Source organism: Leucopleurus acutus, assembly GCF_964270905.1.
Source record: "Leucopleurus acutus genome assembly, chromosome: 16".
Lineage (NCBI taxonomy): Eukaryota > Metazoa > Chordata > Mammalia > Artiodactyla > Delphinidae > Leucopleurus > Leucopleurus acutus.
Window position 1 is genome coordinate 51,446,343 of NC_139158.1, and position 26,330 is coordinate 51,472,672.

The 26,330-nt window shown below is 40.3% G+C and overlaps 1 protein-coding gene across 1 annotated transcript in view; it reads left to right on the forward strand.

The window, feature by feature from the left end:
• PAK5 (p21 (RAC1) activated kinase 5) overlaps nt 1-26,330 on the forward strand; it is a gene marked incomplete at both ends in the record, with an annotated part of 96,632 nt that overhangs the window by 31,539 nt on the left and 38,763 nt on the right. Inside the window, one exon of the mRNA XM_082856885.1 lies at nt 20,498-21,283. Coding sequence (XP_082713011.1) covers nt 20,498-21,283 — 786 coding nt within the window. The remainder of the gene's footprint in view (nt 1-20,497; nt 21,284-26,330) is intronic.

The following is a 26,330-nucleotide window of genomic DNA, read 5'->3' on the forward strand; positions in this document are numbered from 1 at the left end:
AGAACGTCCCTTGATTTGGTTTTGTCTGCCACTTCCTCGTAATGGGATTCAGGTGATATACCTTTGCAACCCTATCAGAGAAGTGATCCTGGGTCTTCCTGTTGCATCTGGTCAATTTCAATGTGTCCCGTTGCTGGTGGGACTCACTAGACGAAGGTGGGGTGTGCCAGGGTTCTCCACTGTAAGGTTACTCTTTTCTCCTTTGTAATTAGTAGTAAGTATTGGAGGGAGAGGTCATTTGAGAAGATGAAATATGGTCCTTCATTTTTAAAACAGCCATCAGCAAAAGGTTTTTTGATCCTAAATGTTAGTTGCTTTTCTAAAAATGCTTGGCTTTCTTAAGTATTTTTTGCAATACACATAGAGGGAAATTAACTCTGGGTGTCTCTGTATTTCTCATTCGGTGAGGACGCAAGCCCTAGAAATGCTTAAAAGCCAAGCCTACACTCGCCCACTTACACTTTTTTAAAAAAAGTCTTGATGTTTAACATTTATTCAGAAAAGTGCACAAATTATAAATGAACAACCCAACACATTTTAACAAAGGGACACACTAGAATCACCATATTCTAGCACCTACCCCCTACCCCAACAGATGCCAACCCTGTGCCCCCTTCCATTCTCAGTCACACCCAAAGGTAACCACTGTCCACCAAAGATTTTGCCAGTTTGGGGACTTGACTTTAATGGAATTGTACAGGATCTTCTCTCTTGTGCCTAATTTTTTTGGACTTATTTTTAAATTGAAGTATGGTGTTTCAGGTGTACAGCAAAGTGATTCGGTTTTATATATAGGTGTGCGTATATATATATATTCTTTTTCAGGTTTTTTTCCATTATAGGTTATTACAAGATATAGAATATGGTTCCCTGTGCTATACAGTAGGCCCTTGTTATTTATCTGTTTTATATATAGTAGTGTGTATCTGTTAATCCCAAATTTCCAATTTATCCGCCCGGCCCCCGCCTTTCGCCTTTGGTAACCGTAAGTTTGTTTACTATGTGAGTCTATTTCTGTTTTGTAAATAAGTTCATTTGTATCATATTTTTAGATTCCACATATAAATGATAGCATATGATCTTCATTTTTCTCTGTCTGATTTATTTCACTTAGTGTGATAATCTTAGGTCCATCCATGTTGCTGTAAATGGCATTGTTTCACTCTTTTTATGGCTGAGTAGTACTCCATTATATATATGTGTGTGTATGTGTATATATATACCACATCTTCTTTATCCATTCATCTGTCAATGGAAATATGCCCAGGCGTGGGATTGCTGGATCGTATGGTAGCTCTGTTTTTAGTTGTTTAAGGAACCTCCATACTGTTCTCCACAGTGGCTGCACCAGCTTACATTCCCACCAACAGTGTAGGAGGGTTCCCTCTTCTCCACACCCTCTCCAGCATTTATTATTTGTAGACATTTGATAACGTGCCTAACTTCCTTCACTCAACATTATGAGATTTACTCTCATCTGTGCCATCCTATACAGTTGTCATTACTGTCCCCCCCAGGTCACCGTCCAGATTGGGGGTCTCTTATTCCTTCATTTGTTCCCCAAACACCTAGAGAACATCCAGAACATTAGGTAGAGACTGGCCCTGGTAGACACACTTTGCTGCCCTGTCACTCAGGGGGATCATTCTGACATGCATTCTGCACGCATCCCTACAGGGGCCACTACAGGACTGAGCCTGTCACCCACAGTGGTAAGCAGCTCATTCATGCACCCATTTCGGATTTCTCTCATATCCTTTGCCCTTTCCTCAGTCTCTCCATGGATTCCTGGAATCTTCTCCCATATAAAGAACTAAAGACCTTTGTTAGGGTCTGCTTTCAGAAGAACCCAGATTAGGATACCTGTTCTCTCTGCAGTTCCCTGATGGGGTACCAAATGCCTCTGAATAGGGTAACATCCCAGGTAACACCCATGGTTGCTTATACAAGCCCTGGGTTTTTCCCTCCCTCCCACAGGATGCTTGGTTTCAGCATTCAGTGGCCCCTCTGAGGGAAGAAAATAGTGTCAAGACAATCAGGTACCTTTCTCTTCCCTCCAGAGTATAAGGAGAGAGGAGAAAGGCTGGTGTTGGTGTGTGGGTGACAAAGGGGCAGTTTCCCAAGTTTGGAGGCAACCATTTTGAATAGGGATTTAAAACTCTTTAAGAGCAAAAGCTTTTGGATCTAAAGCAACCTAGCTTCAAACCTTGATTCCTCCACTTAAACAGGCTGTGTGACCATGACTGAGTCAGCTAACCTCCATACCCCTCTTTTCTCATGTCATAGGATGATAATAATTCTGCCAATCTTACAACGTTGTTGAGTGGATTAAATTTGAAAATATATGTAAAGCCCTTAACATAAATCCCAAAAGATAATCTTTTTTTTTTTTTTAGCCATGTGGATGTGCTGGCTGGAAGGCCTGGGTTCAAGTACACAGCTTTCCTACTTACTGGGTCAGGCCTCAGTTCTACATCTGTCATCTGTAAAGTGGCGATAATAGTAGTACAGACCTCATAGAGTTGTTATGAAGATTAAATAGGGAGAGAAACAGGAGGGAGGGAGAGAGAGAGAACTTTAAACAGTGTGTAACACATTAAAATCACTAGAAAATCTAGAAAAACTGGAATCCAGAAGCTCTTTAGAGACAGGGTCTTGGAGGACGGTCATGGCCTGTGGCTCCAGAGGGTGTGAGCTGACTAATATGAAGAAGGGACATTGGCTACTCACAGTGAACAATGTGGAAAGACACTCCTGAATTTTCCTCTGGGGCAGAAGCCTGTGTGAATTGGAGACCAGCTAGGGGGAGACAGAAACCCTCAAGTACCAGGAGGTACTGATTCTCTGATTAAAGTAGGGCAGAACTTGAAGCCTTTGGGGAATGAAGTGGCATAAGGGGAAGGGATTTGCAGAAACGGGAGGAAGAACAGAGGAGAAGGAGTGGATAGAAATGGAGAAATGGATGGCCGCCTCTCACCACCACAGTAAAGCTGGCTGCTGCTTACCTGTCCTCCCTCCCCACCTAGAGGCACTTCTGGGAGAGGCCAGAGGGCATCCCTCCCTATGTGCTCCATCTACCCAGAAAGCCATCATGTCATTGGCCAGGTAGCTAGTAGGGATTTTGGCTATTTTTGTATCTAGAGGCAGCTGTGATCTTTCCTCTCCAGGCCACTATACCTACCAGCCTGCTATGTTTTGTGATGCTTCTATGTTGAAAGTGGTCCCATCCAGCTTCCTGGGTTCTGTGCTAAGACCAAATGGGTTAAAATAAATCAACTTGGCTTTCCCATTAAAGACTCCTCTGTCTCAACCATCTGTGATTTAGAGGAATAGGAACTAAAGTGCATGACTGATTGTACATGTTATTTTTCTTTTGTTCATTTGCTTGCTTGCTTTTTGTTTTTTATTTTGGTGTATTGTTTTCTGGTTAAAGACTAGATTAAGTACATGGCTATTTTTGCCTGCAAAAGCTGTATTACATATCAATTTATGCAAGGTGAGGAATTCCTTGGATTAAGTTCAAATTATTCCCTGAGAGGAAAGCAAACTTTGGTGGATAAAGTGGGTCCTTTCGGTAATTTTGCTCAGATGCTGTGGTCATGTTTGATTTGGAGCAGCTCTGAAATCTCAGCTCTGTCAAATGTTGCATGTAAACCAAGCTTTTTACTAGCTTACAGTGTAGCATGGAAAAGTCCTGCAGTGCAAAATGATTAAAGAAGTGCAAAAGAAATCTTTAGATTCTGAGGAACTGACTGACAAATCAGCCTGAAGCTTTATCTATAAGGATGATTAATCCGTGGCATGTGAGCATCTGTACTAAGCGCATCCCAGACACCAAGGGGCTCTGCTCCACTTGCATATAATGGGGCTAGCCATGGGCAACGTGATTCGCTAGGTTGTATATTAGGGAGGTTCGGAGCAAAGGCTTTGAATTCAGACAGTCCTGGAATTTAATCGTGACTTCACCACTGTATTAGTCAACTATGGTTTCAAAAATGCTGCCTAACAAACAACCCCCAAAATGTAATGGCTTATAAGTACAGACATTTATTTTTCTTACTCTTGGGTCTGCAGGTTGGTAGGGTCACTCTGCTTCAAGCTTCAGGACAGCTGAAGTTGGCTTCAGGGTTTAGGTTGGGTTCAAGTCTGTTTTGGATGCCTCTTGGTATATTCTTGGATGAGCAAGTGCCCAAGTCAGGTTCTTTTCAGGGAAGATGGCAAGAACTCAAGGAACGAAGCCAAACCATGGAAGCACATGAAAGCCTCTGCTTGTGTCTATTCACTAACACTTCAATGGCCAAAGCAAGACCCATGGCTAAGCTCAAAGTCAATGGGTCGGGGATATATATATTCCACATACTCTGCTGAGAGGCACTAAAAAGTCATGTACAAAGGGTTGAATTTATAATCATTATGGGGAGGGGGGTGAAGAATTAAAACAATATTTCATCTATTACAACCATTAACAAGCTTCAAACCTTGATAACTTCTCTTTGGTCATTTGTAACATGAGGCATAGTAGTACTTGCCTCCTAGAGCTGCTGGGAAGATTAAAAACAATAGATGGAGGATAGCACATAGTGAGTGATTAATAAAGGGTACCTTGATTGTAACAGATCTGCCCTTTCCCTGTGCACTCTTTTTCTCTCCTGATCTCTTCTCTCCACCATCCCACCAGCAGCACTTTCCTCCTTCAATTCCTGAATTCTCCTGTGTGGCCTCTTCTCATTTCCAGGACCAATTCAAATAATTATAATTGCACATGAGGTTAGGGCAATGGGGACATCTTGGTGTTTATGCTGTGGGAAAGAGATCGAAATCCAGATATCAGCTTTATGATTGTGAAGCCCCACTTACTAATGAGGCCTCATATAATACACACCTCCACCACACCCTCCAGTTAAGTATAAGAAAGCGCTCTGCAAAGCTGATATTGACCCAGGGGAGGGAGGATCACTTCAACATACACTCATCACCTACCATTATGGCATCAGAATGGGATTGCTGACCTCTGGACAAGAAGTTCTGGGTCCCTGACACATGGAAGTAGAAGAATACCCAAGCCATGCAGACAGGAAGACTGTCCAGAAAAATAAAGAGAAGGGTCCTCAAGCCATGCACATGCCCTAACCCTTCTCCTTTCCCCTCCATCAGATAAGCCACACTCCCTGTCACATGCAGACAAGTGAGTAGCGGAGGCAAGAGAATAAAGGATTATTTCAGTGGAAGACCTGTCATGGAAACATGAGGACAGGGGATATGCAGTTTCCCTGACAACCTGTTTTACAAATGAGTAAGGCTAATCTCTTGCTGGGAGCTTTCTCAATAAAGTCATCTATTATCACAAATAAGGTTGTGTAACAAAGCACTCCAAAACCAAAGAGCTTAAAACACGCCGAAAACTACAAAGTATTCCTGAAAGAAATTAAAGAAGACATAAATAAATGGAAAGACATCCTGTGTTAATGGATTAGAAGACTTAATATTGTTAAGATGACAGTACTACACAAAGTGATCTACAGATCAATGCAATCCCTATATAAATCTCAGCAGCGTTTCTTGCAGAAATAGAAAAACCCATCCTGAAACTCATGTGGAATCTCAAGGGACCCCCAAATAACCAAACATTCTTAAAGAACAAACTTGGGGAACTCACACTTAGTGATTTCAAAACTTACAAAACAATAAGAAAACTAGTACAATAATAAAAGCCAAAGTATGGTGCTGGCATGAGAATATACAGCTAAACCAATGGAAGAGAATATAGAACCCAGAAACAACCCTCACATTTTTGGTCAAATGATTTTTGATAAGGGTGTCAAGACCATTGGATGGGGAAAGAGCAATCTTTTTAACAAATGGTACTGAGAAAACTGGGTATCCACATGCAAAAGAATGAAGTTGGAGGCTTACCTTATACCATATACAGAAATTAACTCAAAATGAATCAATGACATACACATAAGAGCTAAAACTACAAAACACTTAGGAGAAAGCATAATGGAAAAGCTTTATGACTTTGTGTTTGGCAGTGATTCCTTGGATATGACACCAAAAGCACAGGCACCAAAAGCAAAAAGTCAATAAACTGGATTTCTTCAAAACCCTGTACGTCAAAAGACACTATCAAGAGAGTGAAAACACAAGACACAAATGTGAGAAAATATTTTCAAAGCATTTGCCTACTAAGGAATTAATATCCAGAATATAAAAAGAGCTCCAACTCAACAACAAAACAGTTTAAAAATGGGCAAATGACTTGAATAGGCATTCTACAAAGAAGATATACAAATGGTGCATGAAAAAATGTTCAACATCACTGGTCATCCCTGGGGAAAATGCAAATCAAAACCACAATGAAATACCACTTCACATTCATTAGGATGGTTATTATAATTTTTTTTCTAATAAATAAAAATGGAAAGTAAAAAGTTCCAAGGTTGTAGAGAAATTGGAACCCTCATGCATTGCTAGTAAGAATGTAAAATGATGTAGCTGCTGTGGAAAACAGTTTGGTGGTTCCCCAAAAGTTAAACATAGACTTACCATATGAAACAGCAATTCTTATTGTCACATAGCCCCAAAGAATTCAAAGTAGGGGCTCAGATATTTGTACATTGATGTTCATAACAGCATTAGTCAAAAGCCAAAAATTGATCCGTCAATAGAAAGATGGATAAACAAAATGTGGTATATACATATAATAGGATATTATTCAGCCTTAGAAAGGAATGAAATTCAAATACATGCTACAACATGAGCCTTGAAATTATTATGCTAAGTGAAATAAGCCAGACACAAGTACTGTATGATTCCACTCATGTGAGACACAAAGAATAGGCAAAATTTGTGGAGAAAGAAAGTAGATTTGAGGTTACCAGAGCCTCAGGGGAGGCAGATGGGGAGTTATTTTTTTAATGGGCACAGTTTCTATTTGGGATGATGAAAAAGTTCTGGAAATGCATAGTGGCGATGGTTGCCCAACAACATGAATGTAACTAATGCCACTGAATTATACACTTAAATATGGTTAAAATGGTAAATTTTGTATTTTAATATGATTTTAAGAGCTGAAAACAATAAGCATTTGTTGTTCTTCACAATTCTGCAAGTTGGCAGTTTGAGGTATGCTCAGCTGGCAGGACTTCTGGTCTCATCTGGGCTCAATCAGGCATCTAGAGTCAGCTGCTGAGTGGGTTGGAGGCTGGCTGGTCTAGGATGGCCTCAGCTGGGCTCACCCATCTTTGCTCTATGAGTCCCTCATTGTTCATCAGGCTAACTTAGGCTTTTTCTCATGGCAAGTGGGCAGGGTCCAAAGCTGCACAGCCTCTAGAGATGTAGGCTTGGATATGACATCACTTTGACTGCGTTCTATTGACCAGAGAAAGTCATGTGGCCAAAGGGGAAGAGAAACAGACACCATCTTCTGATAGGAGGAGCTGCAGAGTCACATTGGAATGGACCTGGATACAGACAGGAGAGGAAAATTGGCACCATTTTTGCATCAACCTACCACAGTTTGATATTGTTAATACAGAACATGTCAAGACACCAAATGGTTTGAGGCAGGATGGGCTCATGTATCTAATTTAGGAGTTGTTTACAATAGAAGGTCAGTGTCTGTTCTAGGAATTTAAAAGTGTAGGAAAGTATATACAAACTCCAGTTAGCGCACATAATTTTCTCTCCCAGGCATTAAGCACCTGTCAGATTATTTTTCAGTCAAGCCAGCTCCTTTGCAAACTTGGCACTTTGTAGGAGCTGTAACTCCTTGGAGCAGCTGGAATGTGGAGAGTCTTCAAAACAACAGAATTTTGGAGCTGGAAGGGAGCCAGGCAGATCTCAGCACAAACGGGAACCACAGACCCAGTAAGTTAAAGCAGCTTGACAAAGGCTTCATAGTTACCAATGACCAAACTTGGACTAGAACCCAGACTGCTGAACTCATAATCCTGTGCTCTCTCTAGGACACAGTGACGATCTCATTTTCCTTAGACTATACAGACCCCAGCTCAGTTATTCAAGGAACTTGATCTGTTCTTTAGGACTTTGCAACTTAAAGTTGTCCTTCAGACCATCAGCCTCACCCAAGAGCTTGTTAGAAACTCAGAAATTCATGCCCCACATCAGACCTGCTGAACTAGAGCCTGCAAACTTACAGGATGCCCTGGGCATTTGTGTATAGGGCAGAGTTTGAGATGTATTGCATTGGGACACTGGTTTTCAACCTTGGCTACTCACTGGAATCACTGGGAGAAGTTTAGAAATACTGATGCCAGGGCTCTACCCCAGAGATCCTTATTTCTTTGTTCTTGGGTGCAATCTGGGAATAAGGATTTTTAAAAGCTTCTCAAGCCACCACTTCTCTGTTACTGAGTCCAACCTCATACTGCTGCACTGCACACAGGCTAATCGAGAGACAAGTGGTCGGAGAAAGGAATAGTGACTTTATTCGGAAAGGCAGTAGACTGAGAAGATAGTGGACTAGCGTCCCAAAGCACCATTTTATCCAAGTTAGAATTCAGGCTTCTTTTATATTAAAGCAGAACGGGGTGTGGTTGGTTGGTGCAAAGTTCTTGGTGTCTGAATCCTTTGTTCTTGCAGCTGTCAAGGTAGGTCAGGTCATAATATTCCTGTAAACCCCCAACAAGACAAATGATATTCTCTGTTCCGCAACATTTTTATCTCTATGTGACTGGAAAAGTGTTATATCTTTAAAGGTCAGAGCCTTGAGAATGGGCTATCCTGTGTATTTCAGGCTATTGACAACATTCTTAATTTGTAGCAAAAGAGACAGGATACAAAGGTTAAAGTTAGAGAAACAGATCCAATATGAAGTCAGATTTGTTCTTCCCTATTACATCTGTAGTCTCTCTAATGTGCTAAAGATGTTAGCAGTTTTTGATTAGGTTTTCCCTCCATGCAATGAGCTAGTATTTTCTTAATAAGTACACCCAACCTTCAAAAGACCCTAACTGATGACTTTACTCCAGTGTCCTGTGTTGGATGTAGGATTAAGGGATTTATAAATTGCTGAGAATTATTTAAATGTCCTTACAAGGGAAGAAGTTTAAATACTGGAACTGGTATTGAAGGGAATTTTTTAAACCTATTTTGTTCCCCCAATGGATTGGCACTTATGTACAATGAAATCCCCCATAAGAAATGTTTGTCAAATTATAAATACAAGATTGAGGACTGAAAAATATAAACCATGGACGAGAAAAAAGAATAATAAAAGACACAAATGTGAAAACCTCACACATGAACATAATCAATAGTGTATAAATTTGATTTTTTTCCCAAGCCTCCTGGGAGTCGAGTTAAAAGAGTTGCAAAATTGTTTTTTTTGCAACAGAGACAGGAAATGAGAGAAACAGTCTTTCCTACAGGAAAGCCAAGCTTGCTAACTCCAATTTGTAAATAAGTGTTTCATGAGGTCTTTCAGTGAGGACACAATGACATTATGAACCATGTCTTGGAGAAAGTTCCTAAGGCAAAAGCAGGACTGGATTTCATCTGTTTCTTGTAGTGTCTTTTTGTTAAATCTGTTGTCATCACATGAAACACAATTGATGGAATATGGCTTTGGAAAAAGGAAAGATAATATTGTTTGAGTCTCTTCTGGGGTTCATGTGTGGGTGTTGTGTGTATCCCAGCTTAATCTAAGATATAACTTAGGGAAGGGGAGTTGTAAAATCACCCCCTCTTTAAATTTGGCCAGGAAGCTGCCATCTGCCTAAAGGGAGAGTAGTGGGTTTTCTCTCTGTGCTGGTGCAAGGGCTCTTGCTGTTCTGTTAGTATCCCCGAGTGCGTGAACAAGATTATCCAGTAAACTCTTTTTGGACTCCTTCATTCCAGCCATAAACTTGCCCTCTGGGATGTTTGAACAGTCATAATAGGATAAATGTGCTGCAGCATTAAGTCACAGAACATGTTCTAGGAACATAATACCCCAGAGCTTCCCTTTGTGCTATGAATCAATCATTTTCCCTTTTCTGCTTTGGATGGCTGTTTCTTTTTTGTGGTACGCGGGCCTCTCACTGTTGTGGCCTATCGCGTTGCGGAGCACAGGCTCCGGACGTGCAGGCTCAGTGGCCATGGCTCACGGGCTCAGCCACTCCGTGGCATGTGGGATCTTCCCAGAACGGGGCACGAACCTGTGTCCTCTGCATCCGCAGGCGGACTCTCAACCACTGCGCCACCAGGGAAGCCCTGAATATTTACATATATATATTAGTGTGACCACAACCCAGATCAAAATATAGAAACTTTTCATCACCCAGAAAGTTCCCTTGTTCCCTTGGGCTTCTTGCCAATGAACATCCTTCCCCTGGAGGTAATGATTATTCTGACTTTGATCACCAAAAAGAAATGGGCTAATAACTATTAATAACAATATTATTATTTAATAAATAATTATTCCTAATAACTAGGAATACTTTGTATATTTCTGAAATATTTGGAAAACGTGGAGCCCAGCTTTCTCCACTTTTTCCCCACAGGGGCATATTTTTTGTTTGGCATCTAAGACCAGTCCATTTCTGAAATATTAAGTACATTATTTTAATACTAACTTTATACTTTAAATGTCATTTAACCACCTAGCAGTTTTATTTACAGATTAACAAGTTTCTTAACATTTATTATGCCTTGAAGAAATCATTTTTATGTTTGTTAAGATTGCTTAAAATGTCGGGTTAAAGAAATAACAAAAGTTTGGACACTCAAAGGTAAAATTCTGTTGACCAAATTTAAAATAAACATACCTTGTGTTTCCTTATATAGCCTATCAGAGAAAGCAAAAAATGTTGACATTTAGCATTGCATATTAGCAATATTTCAAGACTCAGTTGGTTTGTCTTTACAGGGGAAGAGTGGTAATCAATGCATATACTACACATTTTGTTAGTTATTAAATTTTTAAATGTCAGAATCTTGAGCAAATGCGATGTAACAAGATACTTCTTTTGTTACAGTGACAGAATTTTGAAGTTGCTGCAAGGGCTAATTATTCCAAAGAGAAATCAACTTGTTTTTCCCCAGTTCCCATAATTCTGAGTTTTAAACATCCTTTCTTAGGAAAGTTTTGTTTCTGGAAATATTTTATTTTTGCTGCCATGGTGTTTGCTTACATTCCCTTCATTGTATCACAAAGTGATACAGCTTGTCCTGCTGCTTTTGCTGTCTTTTCTACCCCTTCAGAGGGTAGAGTTGCCTGTGCTGACAGAGGTGCTGTGATTTCCATATATATTGAGAAGCAGTATTTGTAATAGTTAAGAGTGGGCCTTCCTTTCAAACCCTGCACCTACCAGCTGAGTGACATCGGGCAAGTGACTTGGCCTCTCTGAGTCTTATTTCCTTCCCTTGTACAAAGGGGTAATAAAGCCCCTATCTCAGAGTCTTGCTGTAAGGATTAAATATGGGAAAAACACTTCTAATTGTCTTGGCACACAGTGACTGTTTAAGTCAATGTTAGTGACTGGAAGCTCTTTTAAACAAGTGCAGGGAATGATGGCAGGCATTTCAATCATCTCACAAATTATTTAAAGCTCACATCCTATATGAGGGAGTGGAGTGCTCAACTCTTACATATGCCCATCTCATCTGCGATGCCTAAGGTTGAGCTCAACACCCAGCAAAACTCAGCCAACTTGCTTCTCTACTGTCACTTGAAAATTCCTTCGAGAACAGGGTGTGGTTTCTTATTCTAGTGGATTGACTTGGCCCACAAACTGAATTGCTTCAGGAGTGGGGAGACCTGTGCTTCCTGTCCCTTCTGCCACAGAACCAGATTGTCCATAAGCTGAGAGTGGTCCTTTGGTGCCAAGTGACCACATCCCTCTGAAACCACACACCCAACTTACTGGGAGTCTTTCTTCTTTTTTGTTGTGGCACATGAATCAAATACTAGAACAGTTTTCCCCCCAAAATGTTCCTGTCCAACTAGTGATACTGTAGATTTTATGCAAACATTTTATGTAAAGGGCTTGTTAGTAAATATTTTACATTTTGAGGGCCATGGGGTCTCTGCTGCAACTACTTAACGCTGCCAGTTGTGGTGCAAAAGCAGCCACATACTGTAGCTGCACAAATGGATGTGGCTGTGTGCCAGTAAGATGTTGTTTACAAAGACAGGCTAGATTTAGCCCATGGGTCATTGTTTGCCAACACCCGTTCTACCTCAATGCTGTCCAATCAAAATATAATGCAAAACACATATTTAATTTTACATTTCCCAGTCACCACATTTGAAAATTTCTTGATATATTTAAACATCTCAATCTTTCAGGACTTTTAAAATATGGAATAAAAAAAAAATCTTAGAGTAGAAAGGGATAGATGCCTTACCTCACAAGTACCCTAAATTTGTTGAAGCAACCTGATATCTAATGACTTCCTTAAGAAATCTTAAGTGATAATAGGAAACTCTGCATAAATATTAAAAGGCCCATTTTGCCTGTTTTTTTAGAGTCCATATAAATGGAACCAAAATTATAACCATAAGGCTATGTCAATTTCAAATAATTTTGCCATAAAAAAACCTAAAACCCACTCAAGGATAAGCTTTGACCACACCCCTGTTTGGACTCCATGCCAATTCATCCTTTGTGGGCAAAAGCAGACGATGGGGGCTTCATGAGTAGCACCATTTAAGAGAAACCAGTTTTCCCAGACTCATCTCTAGTGAGTTTCCACTCATATAAATGCCCCTTTCTGTAGCCACATCAAGGGTTAGCATTCCCTACCCACAGGCACGCAGGCCTTTCCCCCTTCTGCAGTCTGGTCCACCTGCCCTAGCATAAATGGGCCCAGCTCCCAGCTCTTGCGCCTCCTTTCTTCTGCATCTCCCTACTCTGGCCAGTGTGGAGGAAAGGGGCACATCGATGAATTGGGGCTGGCTGGTCTAGGATGGCCTCAGCAGGGATGGCTCATCTCTGATCCTCCAGACGGCCAGTCTAAGCTGGTTCACCTGGGAAAGGCAGGGAACAGGGAGAGCAGGGCTTCCTGCAGCCCAGACTAAGAATTAGTGTCATGTCACTTCTGCCACCCTCTTTTGTCTCAGCAAGCCATATGGCCATCCCAAATTCAAGGGTGGGGACGTAGACTTCACCACCTCCCAATGTGAAGAACTACAATGTCACATCGCATCGGGAGGGGATTAGTGGTGCCCATTTTGCAAGCAATCTATCACAGGGACTAATATCAAACTATAGGATTGACCCTTGTGTGATACACTCTAATGAAGATGCCTTCTTTCGCTATCCGTGTGAGTTTGTATCTCATCCTGAAATACTGAAAAATGAAGCACTTCTTCATGTGTGGTTGGCTCTTCTTGGTACCCAAGCATCAAGCTAAGATACGTAGTTCCAGTCACAGCTCTCAGTGCTCCATCTTGGGCTCCAGGTGCTGCAGTTCATTATCAGTGCATGTCTGGTTCATAACTCAGAGTTGGCATCCCTGGAGCTGGTGTGGGTGACCTTGGCTCCATGGCCATTGATGGAGGATTAGCCTGGACACATTTTTTTTTTCTGAAGTATAGTTGATTTGCAGTGTTGTGTTAATGTCTGCTGTACAGCAAAGTGATTCAGTTATACATAAATATACATTCTTTTTTATATTCTTTTCCATTATGGTTTATCACAGGACGTTGAATATAGTTCCCTGTGCCATGCAGTAGGACCTTGTTGTTTATCTATTCTATATATAATAAGTTGCATCTGTTAACCCCAGACTCCCAATACATCCTTCCCTCCACCTCCCCACCCCGTCCGCCTGGCACCCCCAAGTCTATTCTCTATGTAGCCTGGACACTCTTGATAGAGAAACCAGTGAAATTCTGTCTCTCCGTACTCTCTTTTATTCCAGGAATGCTTTATAATTCCAGACTCACTATAGTCATCAGTATGATTCGTGAGTTAAGGTAATTCCTTCCAGCTGCTATAACGTATTAACCCATGCACCTCAGTAAATAAGCTCAACAAAATAGGAGTTTATTTCTTACTCAGTATCCAATGTGGATGTTCCTGTCCAGAGCACGGCATTGCACATGGTCATCGAGCAATGCAGATTCCATCACATGGCTCCAGCATCTCCTAGCAATTTCTGAGAGTATCCTGCTAGATCTTCTCCATCCAGCTGGTAGACAAGAGAATAAAGAGAAGAAAAGACATTTCTTTGTAACTGACCTGGAAGGACACACATCACAACCTACTAATGGTCCTTGGGTGAGAGTTGGTCTGATGGTCCATTTAGATGAAAAGGGTGCTGGGAAATATGGTCCCTGGCTGGGAATAGCTTGACAGCAATAAGGTTGCCCTATGGAAAGGGAGCGCACATCTTTGGTGCATATCTACCACATTAACTGAGAATACCGATATTCACACCCATTGGTTTGTGAGCAGGGGGCCCTGCCTTACTTCATTTTAAATTTTTTATTGTGAAATATATGTCTAAAACAGGTGTACTGGATACTTCTTATGTCCCATTGCACATCTTTTAGGTCACCCTTTTTTCCTTCAGCCGTTGCTGAGGCAGCCTGATGTCACCTCGGTCGCACCACTCTGCTTTTGGACCTGGTGATTTTTTTTACTGCCACCTGGTGGCATGCATGGGGTGGTCCTCTCAGCCATTCTGACAGAGGAGATGGGAAGATGAATATTTGCATCTTCATTCCCTTGAATCTTCAGTTCTGAGACTGAGAATTGACCCCTAATTGTCCACAGACAACCAGCTTGATAATGTGGCCCCGAATTTCCTTCCCCCCTTCCCTGTTTCCCGCTGTTCCTTGACCTCACTTTCCAAAATAAACTATTCACATGCAAGCCATTGTCTCAGCTCTGCTTTTGAGGAAGCCAGGCTAAGATACGAATATAGCACATGGAGAGCGGGATATTGTCTCATTCATCTCAGAGTGCTCCCTGCACCTAGAAACAATTTTTGGTTTAATTAAATGGATAAATTACTGAGCAGAGATACCTTCATAAACTTCATTGCCACCTAGACACCAGAAGCAAAAAACGGCAAGCAGGTAACAGTTAAATTCCCAATTATGGTACTCATAGTCTCAGATTGACTTTAAATACAAACATAAAGCCCTTCTGACTATTAACTCTGGGCAAACTGACTTCAGTTGACTACAGCCCAGCTGCCCCACATTGCAAGCAGCAAGAACCAGGGCTATAAACTACACATTTGCTTATCCAAGTTAACAATAAATAGTCACCTTCAGGGGTTATCCTTGTATGGAACTGATGAGTAAATGTGTCAGATTCATTGTGCTTTCAAAGGCAGAGAAAATGGCCAACAATAGAACATTTTCCAATTACCTTAATGAGGAAATCTTGATCTCCACAAAATTCACAGAACCTTCCTTAGATGCATTCTACTTTTTTTAATAATTTGTGCAGAACATAATAATATTTTTAGCAAAGGAATTGGCTTATTTGGATTCCACACGTGATTAAGATTATTGCATAATTTATTTTAAAGGGTTTTCATGGTTAGAAACCCTCACCACCCCCTCTGCTCTGAGATACCCTGCCCATAATTCTCATGTTTGCAGGAATATGTGATTCTCAACTACTCACCCAATTAGCCCCACCCCCTGTGGTTACCAAAGGAGCAATTATACTCCAGTAAAGATGTTAAAAAATTTTTTTAAGAGATTTAAAAAATTGAAAAAAAAAGACAACAACAACAAAAAAGTGTATGTAGAAAACTGAAAGAAAATAGAAGGTCTGAGTTCTTTTGATGTTAAAAAAAGCAACATTTCTTCCCATATAAATCCAAGCGTATCAGGTCTTTTTGTTGTGATTATGTACTCAGGTGTTTCTAGCCACATTCCTTAATAAAAACAGGGAATTGGTTCTCTGCAAAGAGGGTAAGAATTTAGATGGAGTGCTTAAAAGTCGATTATTTTCTGAGAGGTCCTGGCTTATTCTTGAGTCAGGGGACTCTTTGGCTTATTGACCTCCAGAGAAGTGTTTACCAGAAAGACAAAATGAAACACATTCTTGAGGAGGATAGAAGACATTGTTTTGGAAAAGAAATGCAAGGTTTTATTAGGGCAAAGCTGTTAATTACACACTTTATTATTGTCAAGGTTAATACAGTTTGTGAGAGCAGAGGCACTTTTTCATCTCTTCCCGGGAACAAGGGGAGACAGCTGTTCTTAGGCACATATCCATTATAGCTTATCACCGGCCAGCAGCCTGAGGAAGGAGCATCATGAAATATGGCCTCTGTCACCAGGAGCCAGGGCCAGTGCTGAGCTGGTCGAGGCACAGAGCAGAGACAATGAGAACCACAGCACTAAACTCAAGTAGATTGGGTTGCATTGATTTTTAATGCCTGGCTGTTCTTCTGTGTGAAATTTACTGGTACTCTTGCAATTATTGTATTATTGATCTCTACAAAACTGCACAATCTTGCTTTAATAAACATCACATCCTGACAGTAATAAATAGCGGTTCTTACCTTTTGAAGCCTGATTAAACCGTGTTTTAGAATTCTGTGTGTTTGGATTTCATTATCATCACTTTGCCTCTTAGGATTCCTTAAAGTGAAACCTGTGTCACGGAAACACATATTGCCTCGGTTCTAGTTTAACTGTTTTTTCTGATTACATAAGGTTATTATACCCTTCTTTTTAAAACATTTTTGGAGGGTGGGTCAACAATTTATTTTTAAGGTTGACATTTTGTAAGCCCCTTGTTAACACTGACTTAATAGTTTTCATTGAAAGAGAGAAAAGTTTCCTTTAAGAGGGATTCATGTACACCTTCAGTAAACATTTTCAAATGCATTTTTTGGAGCTCCTTTTTAGCATTTGAAAACGCTAAAAGACTGTGCTTTAGGTTCTTGGAGTTTTGTTTGTTTGTTTTCACTATAGATAAGATTTTCTTCTTTTCAAATGCCTGCAACCATACCTTAATTTCCGTGGTACTCAGCTTTCATTCATCAATAACTCCAAGGCTTGGAGCTTCATGGTAAGATCACGATGCTATAGAAGATGTTCCAAAATGGTGAGATCTGTTAAAGTCTTCACCACACTTCAGAATGTGTGGCTCTGTTCACGTGATATCCTGGAAAAGGCAAAACTGTAAGGATGAAAAACAGGGTTTGGGGAGGGGTAGTGTCTGACTAGGGGAAGGTCAGGAGATTTGAGGAGAGAGAGGGTAGAACTAGTCTGTATGGCACTGCCAGTGGTGAATACATGATGCTTTGCATTTGTCAATTCCCATTGAACTTTCCAGCACCAAAAGTGAACTAATATATGCAAATAAAAAAAAATGTCAACCAGGAGATCAGAGCATCCCAAGATGGAATGCAGAGTGTGACAAAAAATCTATTATTACACGTGTATGACATAACCTCCTTGAAGGGGGTGTGAGGAAAAAAGACACCAACCTAAGTAACTTTTAAAAACAGTGATTTGAATGGAAACTGTAAGACTAAAGTAAAAAAAAAAAAAAAAACCCTGCACATAAACACTATACTCTAGTTGGCAAAGTTGTTTCCCATAGTGGTGTGGGTTCATAATTCTGAAACTGCTATGCATATCTATGGGGATTGAATAGGTAAATGAACAGCAGATGATGGAATCCAGGTTTTTCACTGTTGGGAGAGTGGGGATTACAGACAAGTAAGGGGGAAAGCTAGAATGAACCATGTGGTACTAGATTAGATTCAGAGATATCCGTCTGAATTCAGGTTTAGTTTAATATAGATCGAGCTGGATTTATAGAATTATAGATGTGTGTGTACATGGGTGACTTTACATATGCATATTTCATAGCTCTGTTTACTGAGAGAGGCTTGGGAACAATGACACCCCAGTAGCAATGTGCATACCCAGCACCCAGATATTGGTTTCTAATATCATTCTCCAGTAAATGGAACCAAGGCTCCTTGGAGAAATGGCCAATTTTAGGGCAAGGACAGTGAAAATACAAGATGAGCCTGGAGCACCTTATAGTGCCAGAAAGTAAGCAAATGCTCAAAAAATAAGAGTGGGGTCTTGTCATAGGGACACAGCAACCAATCTGAAAAAACTCTTAATAACCAAAGCTGGAACAGTTTGAGCAACAAAACAACATAGTACAGGCAAACCTCAGATATATTGCGAGTTCAACTTCAGATCACTGCAGTAAAGCAAATACCCCAATAAATTGAGACACACACACATTTGTTGGTTTCCCAGTACATATAAAATTATGTTTATGCTATACTGTAGTCTGTTAAGTGTACAGTAGCATTATGTCTAAAAAAATGTACATACCTTAATTTTAAAACACTTTATTGCTGAAAAATGATAGCCATCATCTGAGGCTTCAGCGAGTTGTAAACTTTTTTTTACTGGTGGAGGGTTTGAAATATTTTGAGAATTACCAGGATGTTACACAAAGGCAAGAAATGAGCAAATGCTGTTAGAAAAACGGTGCCAATAGATTTTCTTGAGGCAGGGTTGTCACAGACCTTCAATTTGTTAAAAAAAAAAGCAAAAGACAAAAGATTATCTTTAAAGAGCAATAAAGTGAAGCACAATAAAATGAAGTATGCCTGTATTGAATTATAACCCAGAGTATAAAACAAGTAAATATCCATGATTCCATCCCTACTGATTCAAATAAATGATTGAATAAATAAATAGGGAGACTTGCCTAGTCTCCTGTGGAGAGGAATTCCAAGTACTTTATGTAGATATACCCTCTCAGAAAGGTAGATATTGACTTGACACCCCTTGAGTATGGGCTGCACTTAGTGACTTGCTTCCAAAGAATGAAATGTGGAAAGCGGGAGGGAAGGGAGGGGAATGTAACTTTACAGTGTGGAAACCAGGCAACCATTACCTTGGCCAGGTGATCAAGGGCAACATCATCAGTGATGAGCCATGTGTACCCTGGATATGATGTAATGAAATTGGTATATTACTCTGTGATCTTCCTCCTCACAAACCAATAACCCCAATTTAACCATAAGAAAAACTTCAGACACACCCAGTTGAGGGACATTCTGCAGAATGCCTGACCGGTAAAATTGTCAAGGTCATCAAAAACAAGGAAAGTCTGAGAAACTGTCTCAGGTCTAAGGAGACATGACAAATAAAGGTAATGAGGTATGAGGTATCCTGGATGGGACCCTGGAACACTAGGAAAAAAACTAATGAAATCTACATAAACTGTGGAGTTTAGTTAATAGTAATGCAAGATGTTAACAATCAGGGAACTAGGTGAGGGATATATGAAAACTCTCTTTGCAGATTCTCTGTTAATCTGAAAGTACTTACTTAAACTTACTTATGGTACTTACTTAAGTACCATACTTAAACGTTTATTTACAAGAAAAGGGTGGAGACCAAAGGCTTTAGTCCAGGACTGATTGGGGGAAGAAAGACCAAACCTGTCTTTCACTATAGATAGTTGGAGAAGCACTGATCTGTAAAAACATATGCTCTAGGACAACTTTGACTTTTTCTTCCAGTTTGAAATCTATTGTTCTAACTGAGATAGCTTTGAACTCCTTGCTACTTTCTCAAAGGTGTTTTTCTCTTGAAATCCCAAAGTCTGCAGTCACACTTTGTTCTTTTATCCACCCCCCCCCCCATCATATTTTATGGCAAACCTTGTTATTGTCAAGGTGCAGCTGACTGGTTTTGTAAGTAGTTTCTGATTTCTTTCTGTTGCTGTTATTCATTCCAGTGTTATTTAGGCTCATTAAAGGGAACATTTGGGCTTGGCAATTTGTCACTGAGATTCGGGTACAATCACATCGTTACCAAGCTATCCAAAATTCAGCAGTGATGATACTGATGATACGCAGAAGTGTGGCCAAGAAAGCATTACATTTATATACTTAATAAGAACATCACATTTGATCACAAATTAAATCATGCAAGTAATCTTCATGCGGTTCCCTATTTACAGCTCAGAAAGTTTCTTCCTCTTCTATAAAATCTGATAACTTCAATTACTATGTGTCTTCCATAAAAAGGTATAAAAATGTGCACCTCTTTCTGAGTATGTTACTATTCGAGTACCAAGGTTTTTGATTTTGCAAATAATCTGGAAGACGAATGTAAAATATAAATAAAAAATAAATATACCTTTTATAACAAAAGAGTCATAGACTTAAAATTATAGTCATCAGTTTATTGTTGGATAGCTAGGGTTTATTATTAAGTGGAGGAACAATGAACTGGCAAATAAGACAATGATGTCCTATCTATAGTCTTCTAAATGGTTTTTTGATGTTTGATCTCTCTATTGAGATAGGTAAGGAAGAATTTGCAGTTTGAGATTATTGTTTATATTTGATTTATTTCACCAGTCAAATCAACCAACAGACTTTTTTTTCTTTTATCTTTTTTAATGAAATGTTCCTGGGGCCTATTTTCCTCTGTGGTTTAAATTGGATGGATTCAGGGTGGGATTCTTCCATCAATTTGAAAGCATTAAATGTTTTCTTTAAACAGTGTTCCCTTTCTTATTCCCAGACAATCGTTAGAGGAAACAAACCCTGCAAGGAAACCTCCATCAATGGCCTTCTGGAGGATTTCGACAACATCTCTGTGACCCGCTCCAACTCCCTAAGGAAGGAAAGCCCGCCCACCCCAGACCAGGGAGCCTCCAGCCATGGTCAAGGCCATCGGGAAGAAAATGGATTCCTCACCTTCTCACAGTATTCCAGCGAATCTGATACCACTGCTGACTATGCGACGGAAAAGTACAAAGAAAAGAGTCTCTATGGAGATGATTTGGACCCGTTTTATAAAGGCAGCCACTCGGCCAAGCAAAATGGGCACGTAATGAAAATGCAACATGGGGAAGCCTACTACTCTGAGATGAAGCCTTTGCAATCCAACAGAGCCAGGTTTCCTGTTGATTATCACACACACTTGGACTCACTGAGCAAACCCAGTGAGTACAGTGACCTCAAGTGGGGGTACCAGCGAGCCTCAAGCAGCTCCCCTCTGGATTATCCATTCCAATTCACGCCTTCTAGAACTGCAGGGACCAGTGGGTGCTCCAAGGAGAGCCTGGCGTACAGCGAAAGTGAGTGGGGACCCAGCCTGGATGACTATGACAGGAGGCCAAAGTCATCATACGTGAGTCAGACAAGCCCTCAGCCCACCATGCGGCAGAGGTCACGGTCAGGCTCCGGGCTCCAGGAACCCATGATGCCCTTCGGAGCAAGTGCATTTAAAACCCACCCTCAAGGACACTCCTACAGCTCCTACACCTACCCTCGCTTGTCCGAGCCCACAATGTGCATTCCAAAGGTAACGTCCACCACCTCCTTCCTTCTGGTGTGTGGGGTCTCCACAAAGGTGTGCTCCCATGACCTTCTTATACAGATTCTAGAGTGCTGATTTGTCTATAACTGAGAATCTCTATCAAAATTCTACCTGATTTCAACCCACGAGCCCCAAGGGCAGAGAATTTAGGGCAAGGCACATTTATTCATTAAAATCAAAGCCTTTTAGGAGCTCCTACAAGGTTTCTGGTTAAAAGCCAAAAAAATTATGTATTTGAAAGATATTCTGATATACTAATGTTAAATGTTATGTGCTCACATGGCACTAAGTCCTGTGTTAAGGAGTATACAGTTGTAGACCATTAGGTAGAATAACAGTGGTTCGTGCATTCCGGTAATGGTTACGTGGAACTGTGGACAGGGGGAAAAAAGTCAGGATAACGTGGTAAGTTTTTAATAAAGTTAATTGTGTTCAACTCAAGAGATGGTCCTGCATTTTGAGAGTATGTTCTTTCTACTAGTTTAGTATTCAAATGTCACTGTTTTTTCGTATGAAACTTTGGGATAATAGATGGAATCTGGTTGCTGGGCCTTCTTTGGTGTGCTTTTTATTGTTTTTTTGTCTTATTGTAATTCCTCTCTTGATAATTTTTCTTTCTAATGTTAGCTGCAGCAAATTTGCTTTGAAATGTGGCTGGTCCGTGATATCCCAGAGTTTGGGAACGGCTGTTGGAGGAGTTACCGACTTTGCAAAAATGCCTTGGAAACTGTGCCAGGGGGTTATTTTCCCGGAGTAAATTAGAAATGTTTTTGCTGCCTCCCCTGTACAGCAAAGTGAAAATGGGACGTCTGGCAGTGGGCTCTAGATTTCAGAGGTCTCAGACCAGTTGAGGGAGACTTGACTTCTTGAAGCGTGATCATGGACCTTTCACCGAATACTGTCCCTTCAACTGCTTGATGGGCTGCATAGCAAACCCTGGAAGGCAAGCCTGCCTGCATCATCTGTTTGATTGATTGTCAACACCCAGTATTTTTCCTTTGCTCATTATTTCTCATAAACCCAATCTAAGATGTTGAAGTCTTTTAGGGACATGCTGGGAGTGACTAAGCCATACTTAGTCATACTAAGCCATACTTTAGAAAAAGCAAAAAGTTATCACTTTAGTTCCCAATATATAAACTTAAAAATCAATCTTGAGGAAATAAAGACCTGAAATATGTACTGCCAGTTAAAATTTAAATATTGAGAGTGTTTTCCATCTCACTGTGTTATTTATTTGAATCCCCATGATCAGGGTATCATGGCTGCCTTTTCTTCCTATGTTCTTGCCGGGGCAATGGTTGGAAATAAGTCTGTCTAACTAACCAAAAGACAAAGTTATAAGAAGCCATATGCATGTGTCATGATGCATGAGATCATTTATTCGATTTACTGTGCACATCACTCAACCAAAGGAACCTCTTAATAGTTCTAGAGTGAGTTAAGCAAATTAATACATACTGTAGCTGAATCTAGTTACATTCTCTGGTTTTTGAACATCAGTGGTTACTTTAGGAATAAAGAATGTGATTTTTTTCAGCTTAACTGAGGTATAATTGACAAAATTATAAGATATTTAAAGTGTACAAGATGATGAACTGATATACATTGTGAAAGGATTTCCCTCACTGAGTTAAGACATTCATCACCTCACATGTTTACCTTTTTTGTTTATGTGTGAGAACATTTAGGTTCTACTTGCTCAGCAGATTTCTATAATATAGTGTTCTCAACTATAGTCACCATGTTATACATTCGCTCCTCAGACCTTATAGCTGAAAGTTTGTAACCTTTAACCAACTTCTTCCTTTTCCCCATCTCCTAGACCCTGGCAACCACTTTTCTACCTCTGTTTCTATGAGTTTGACTTCTTCCTTTGTTTTTTTAAGATTCCACATACAAATGATGCCATTTATAGTATTTGTCATTCTCTATCTAGCTTATTTCACTTAGCATGAAGCCCTTCAGCTTCTTCCATGTTATTGCAAATGACAGGATTTCATTCTCTTTTAAGGCTGAGTAAGATTCCTTTGTGTGTATATATATATATTTTTTTTTCTTTGGTTCACATTTTCTTATCCATTCATTCATTGATGGACACATAGGCTGTTTCCATACCATATCTATGCTAATAATGCTGCAATGGGCATGGAAGTACAGATATCTCTTTCAGATAATGATTTTGTTTCCTTTGGATATATACCCAGAAGTGGGATTGCCAGATCATGTAGTAATTCTATTTTCAACTTCTTGAGAAACTTCCTTACTGTTTTCCATTGTGGCTGTACCAGTGTACGTTCCCATCAACAGTGTACAAGGGTTCTCTTTTCTCCACATCTTTGCCAGAATTTGTTATCTCTTACCTATTTAATAATAGCTATCCTAACAGGTGTGAGGTGGTATCTCACTGTGGTTTTGGTTTGCATTTTCCTGATGACTAGTGATGTTGAGCACCTTTTTATATACCTGTTGGCCATTTGTATGTTTTCTTCAGAAAAATGTCTATTCAGGTCCTTTGCTCATTTTTAAATTAGATAATATGGCGGTTTTTTTACTACTGAATTCCTCACTATTATTTCCCAGTATACTTTGGATATTAACTCCTTGTCAAATATGTGATTTGCAAGTATTTTCTCCTGTTCTGTAAGTTGCCTTTTCATTTTGTTGGTGGTTTTCTTTGCTGAGCAGAAGTTTTTTTAGTTTAATTTAATCCTACTTGTTTATTTTTGCTTTTGTTGCCTTTGCTTTTAATGCCAAGTCTAAAAAACAGACCATTGCCAAGAGCAATGTCAAACAGCTTACTCCTATGTTTTCTTCTAGGAACTTTATGTTTTCAGGTCTTATATTCAAGTCTTTAATCCATTTGAGTTGATTTTTGTGTATGGTTTAAGATAGGGGTCCAGTTTCATTCTTTTACACATGGCTATTCAGTTTTCCCAGAACTATTTATTGAAGAGACTATCCTTTCCCCATTGTATATTCTTGTCTCCTCTGTCAAAAATTAATTGACCATATATGTGTGGTTTATTTCTGGGCTCTCTATTCTGTTCCACTGATCTAAGTGTGTTTTTGTGCCAAAACTATACTGTTTTGATTACTATAACTTTGTAATATAGTTTGCAATCAGGAAATGAGATGCCTCCAGTTTTGTTCTTTTTTTTCTCAGGATTGCTTTGGCTATTCAGGGTCAATATGATTTTGTGTGTATGGCATATTTGAATGCTTATTGTTGGGAGCTGTTTTAGGTCATGGTCATCGAGAAAATTGTGTCCAGAGGCTTTAACCTTTCAGTCATGGAGCTGTATTTGGCCCATTGACATGTTTAGTTGCCCAATAGTCATTTTCAACATCTGAAAAATCAAGCTATTTCACTTAGAATTCTCAGCTTTTGGGTCTCAGATTTCTCTTATGAAAAATGGGACAACCTGGTATCCCTGGGCCCACATTTTCACATAGCATTGGAAATAGAATTGGCTAGAGGTAAAAGCTGCCCCATTACAAGGGACAGGCTCTGCCCAGCCCACTTCATTAATTTTTCCCATTAGCCTAATCCCTAGAGGCATTTGAGATTTAATATAACCACCAGCATCCTTTGCCTACTCATTTCACAGAAGGGGAAAGTGAGGTCCAGAAAGTCATATGTCACACTTCAGGTTTCACAGTTGGTTGGTTGCAAAAGAAGAACAAGAATCTAGGTCTGCAGTTTCTCCCAGTTCAGTATTTTTCCCATTATATTGGCATATGTAGTTTTAGGGGTTCAACTGCATTTGCCAATAAAACCCATGAGAGGTCCCAGTGGCCACCAAAACTTTAGGTTAGGTGGAGGAATAGGAAGAGGATGGGAGGAATGAGGGAGGGAGGGGATAGATCGCTTAATTCTTCACTGATTCCCTCTTCTTGCAGACTTCCAAATATAAGGCAAAGCAGACCTGCTTTATATTTGGCTATTTGGCTACTACTGTGGCTCAGAAAAAATATATATATATATATAACAGTTCCTACCAAGTGTTTTTCAGTCCTTATAATCAGAACTCCAAAGGAGTAAGCTGCTGCTTCATGTTTCATAGGAGACTCTTTCCTGCTGAGAGAAGAAATAGCAATCATGACTCAGATAATTTGGCTTTGGCTCATGGAAAATTCTACAAACTGGTGGGTAATGTTCACATCTCCAATAATAAGAGAAAGCATGAAACTTGAGTAAGTTTCCAGATAGAGCAAAAATGAGGAGGTGTGTGTGTGTGTGTGTGTGTGTGTGTGTGTGTGTGTGTGTGTGTGACACCAGCTTTACATTTTGGCTTAAATTAAAAAAAAAATTCACAAATGTTAACCCACAGTAAAAAACTCCTCCAATGTTATCTACCTACCTTTCCCATTAGTGTGACAGGAATAAAGGATGTTATGAAATCTGTAGATATTGGCATCCATCTCTACTTTTAAATGTTTTTTTGCTGGGACTGAGCAGATGAAACCTTGGGGGAAAGATAAAGCCCAAACCATATCCATATAGCACCATTCAGATCACAGAACTACCAAAACAGATATGGAGAGAGACTGCTTCCACTCTCCTCTGCAGACAAGGCTGCCTTATAGGGAGGGAAACTGGCTGGAGACCCTGTTCCAGTGCATTTGCTTTTGCTCATGCCAAGGCTTTCCAAGGATGAGGAGGCTGTTGGCTTGGGTGTCTGGTGCTGGCCCGGCGCATCCATCCCTTGCTCTGGCTCCAGCTGCCAAGAAGCCCCCAGCGTCATCCCAGATCTGCCAGTTCACTAAACACTGGCTGGTTGCCAGATCCGTGTGTTGCCTTGTTGAGCTTCACAGTCCTGTAAATTCTTGCCCCCTTTGAACAGATGAGGACACCGGAGCTTTGAGAGGCTCAGGAAACAGCCCAGTCAGTCTGCTCAGAGCAGAGCTGGGACCCAGCTTTCTGGGCTCAACCCCTTCAGCCGGACATTGGCTACATCCCCAATGGCACAGGAATAGCTTCTGCGGTGCCACGCCTTAACCTGGCTCCTTACAAGCCCCTTCTAACACC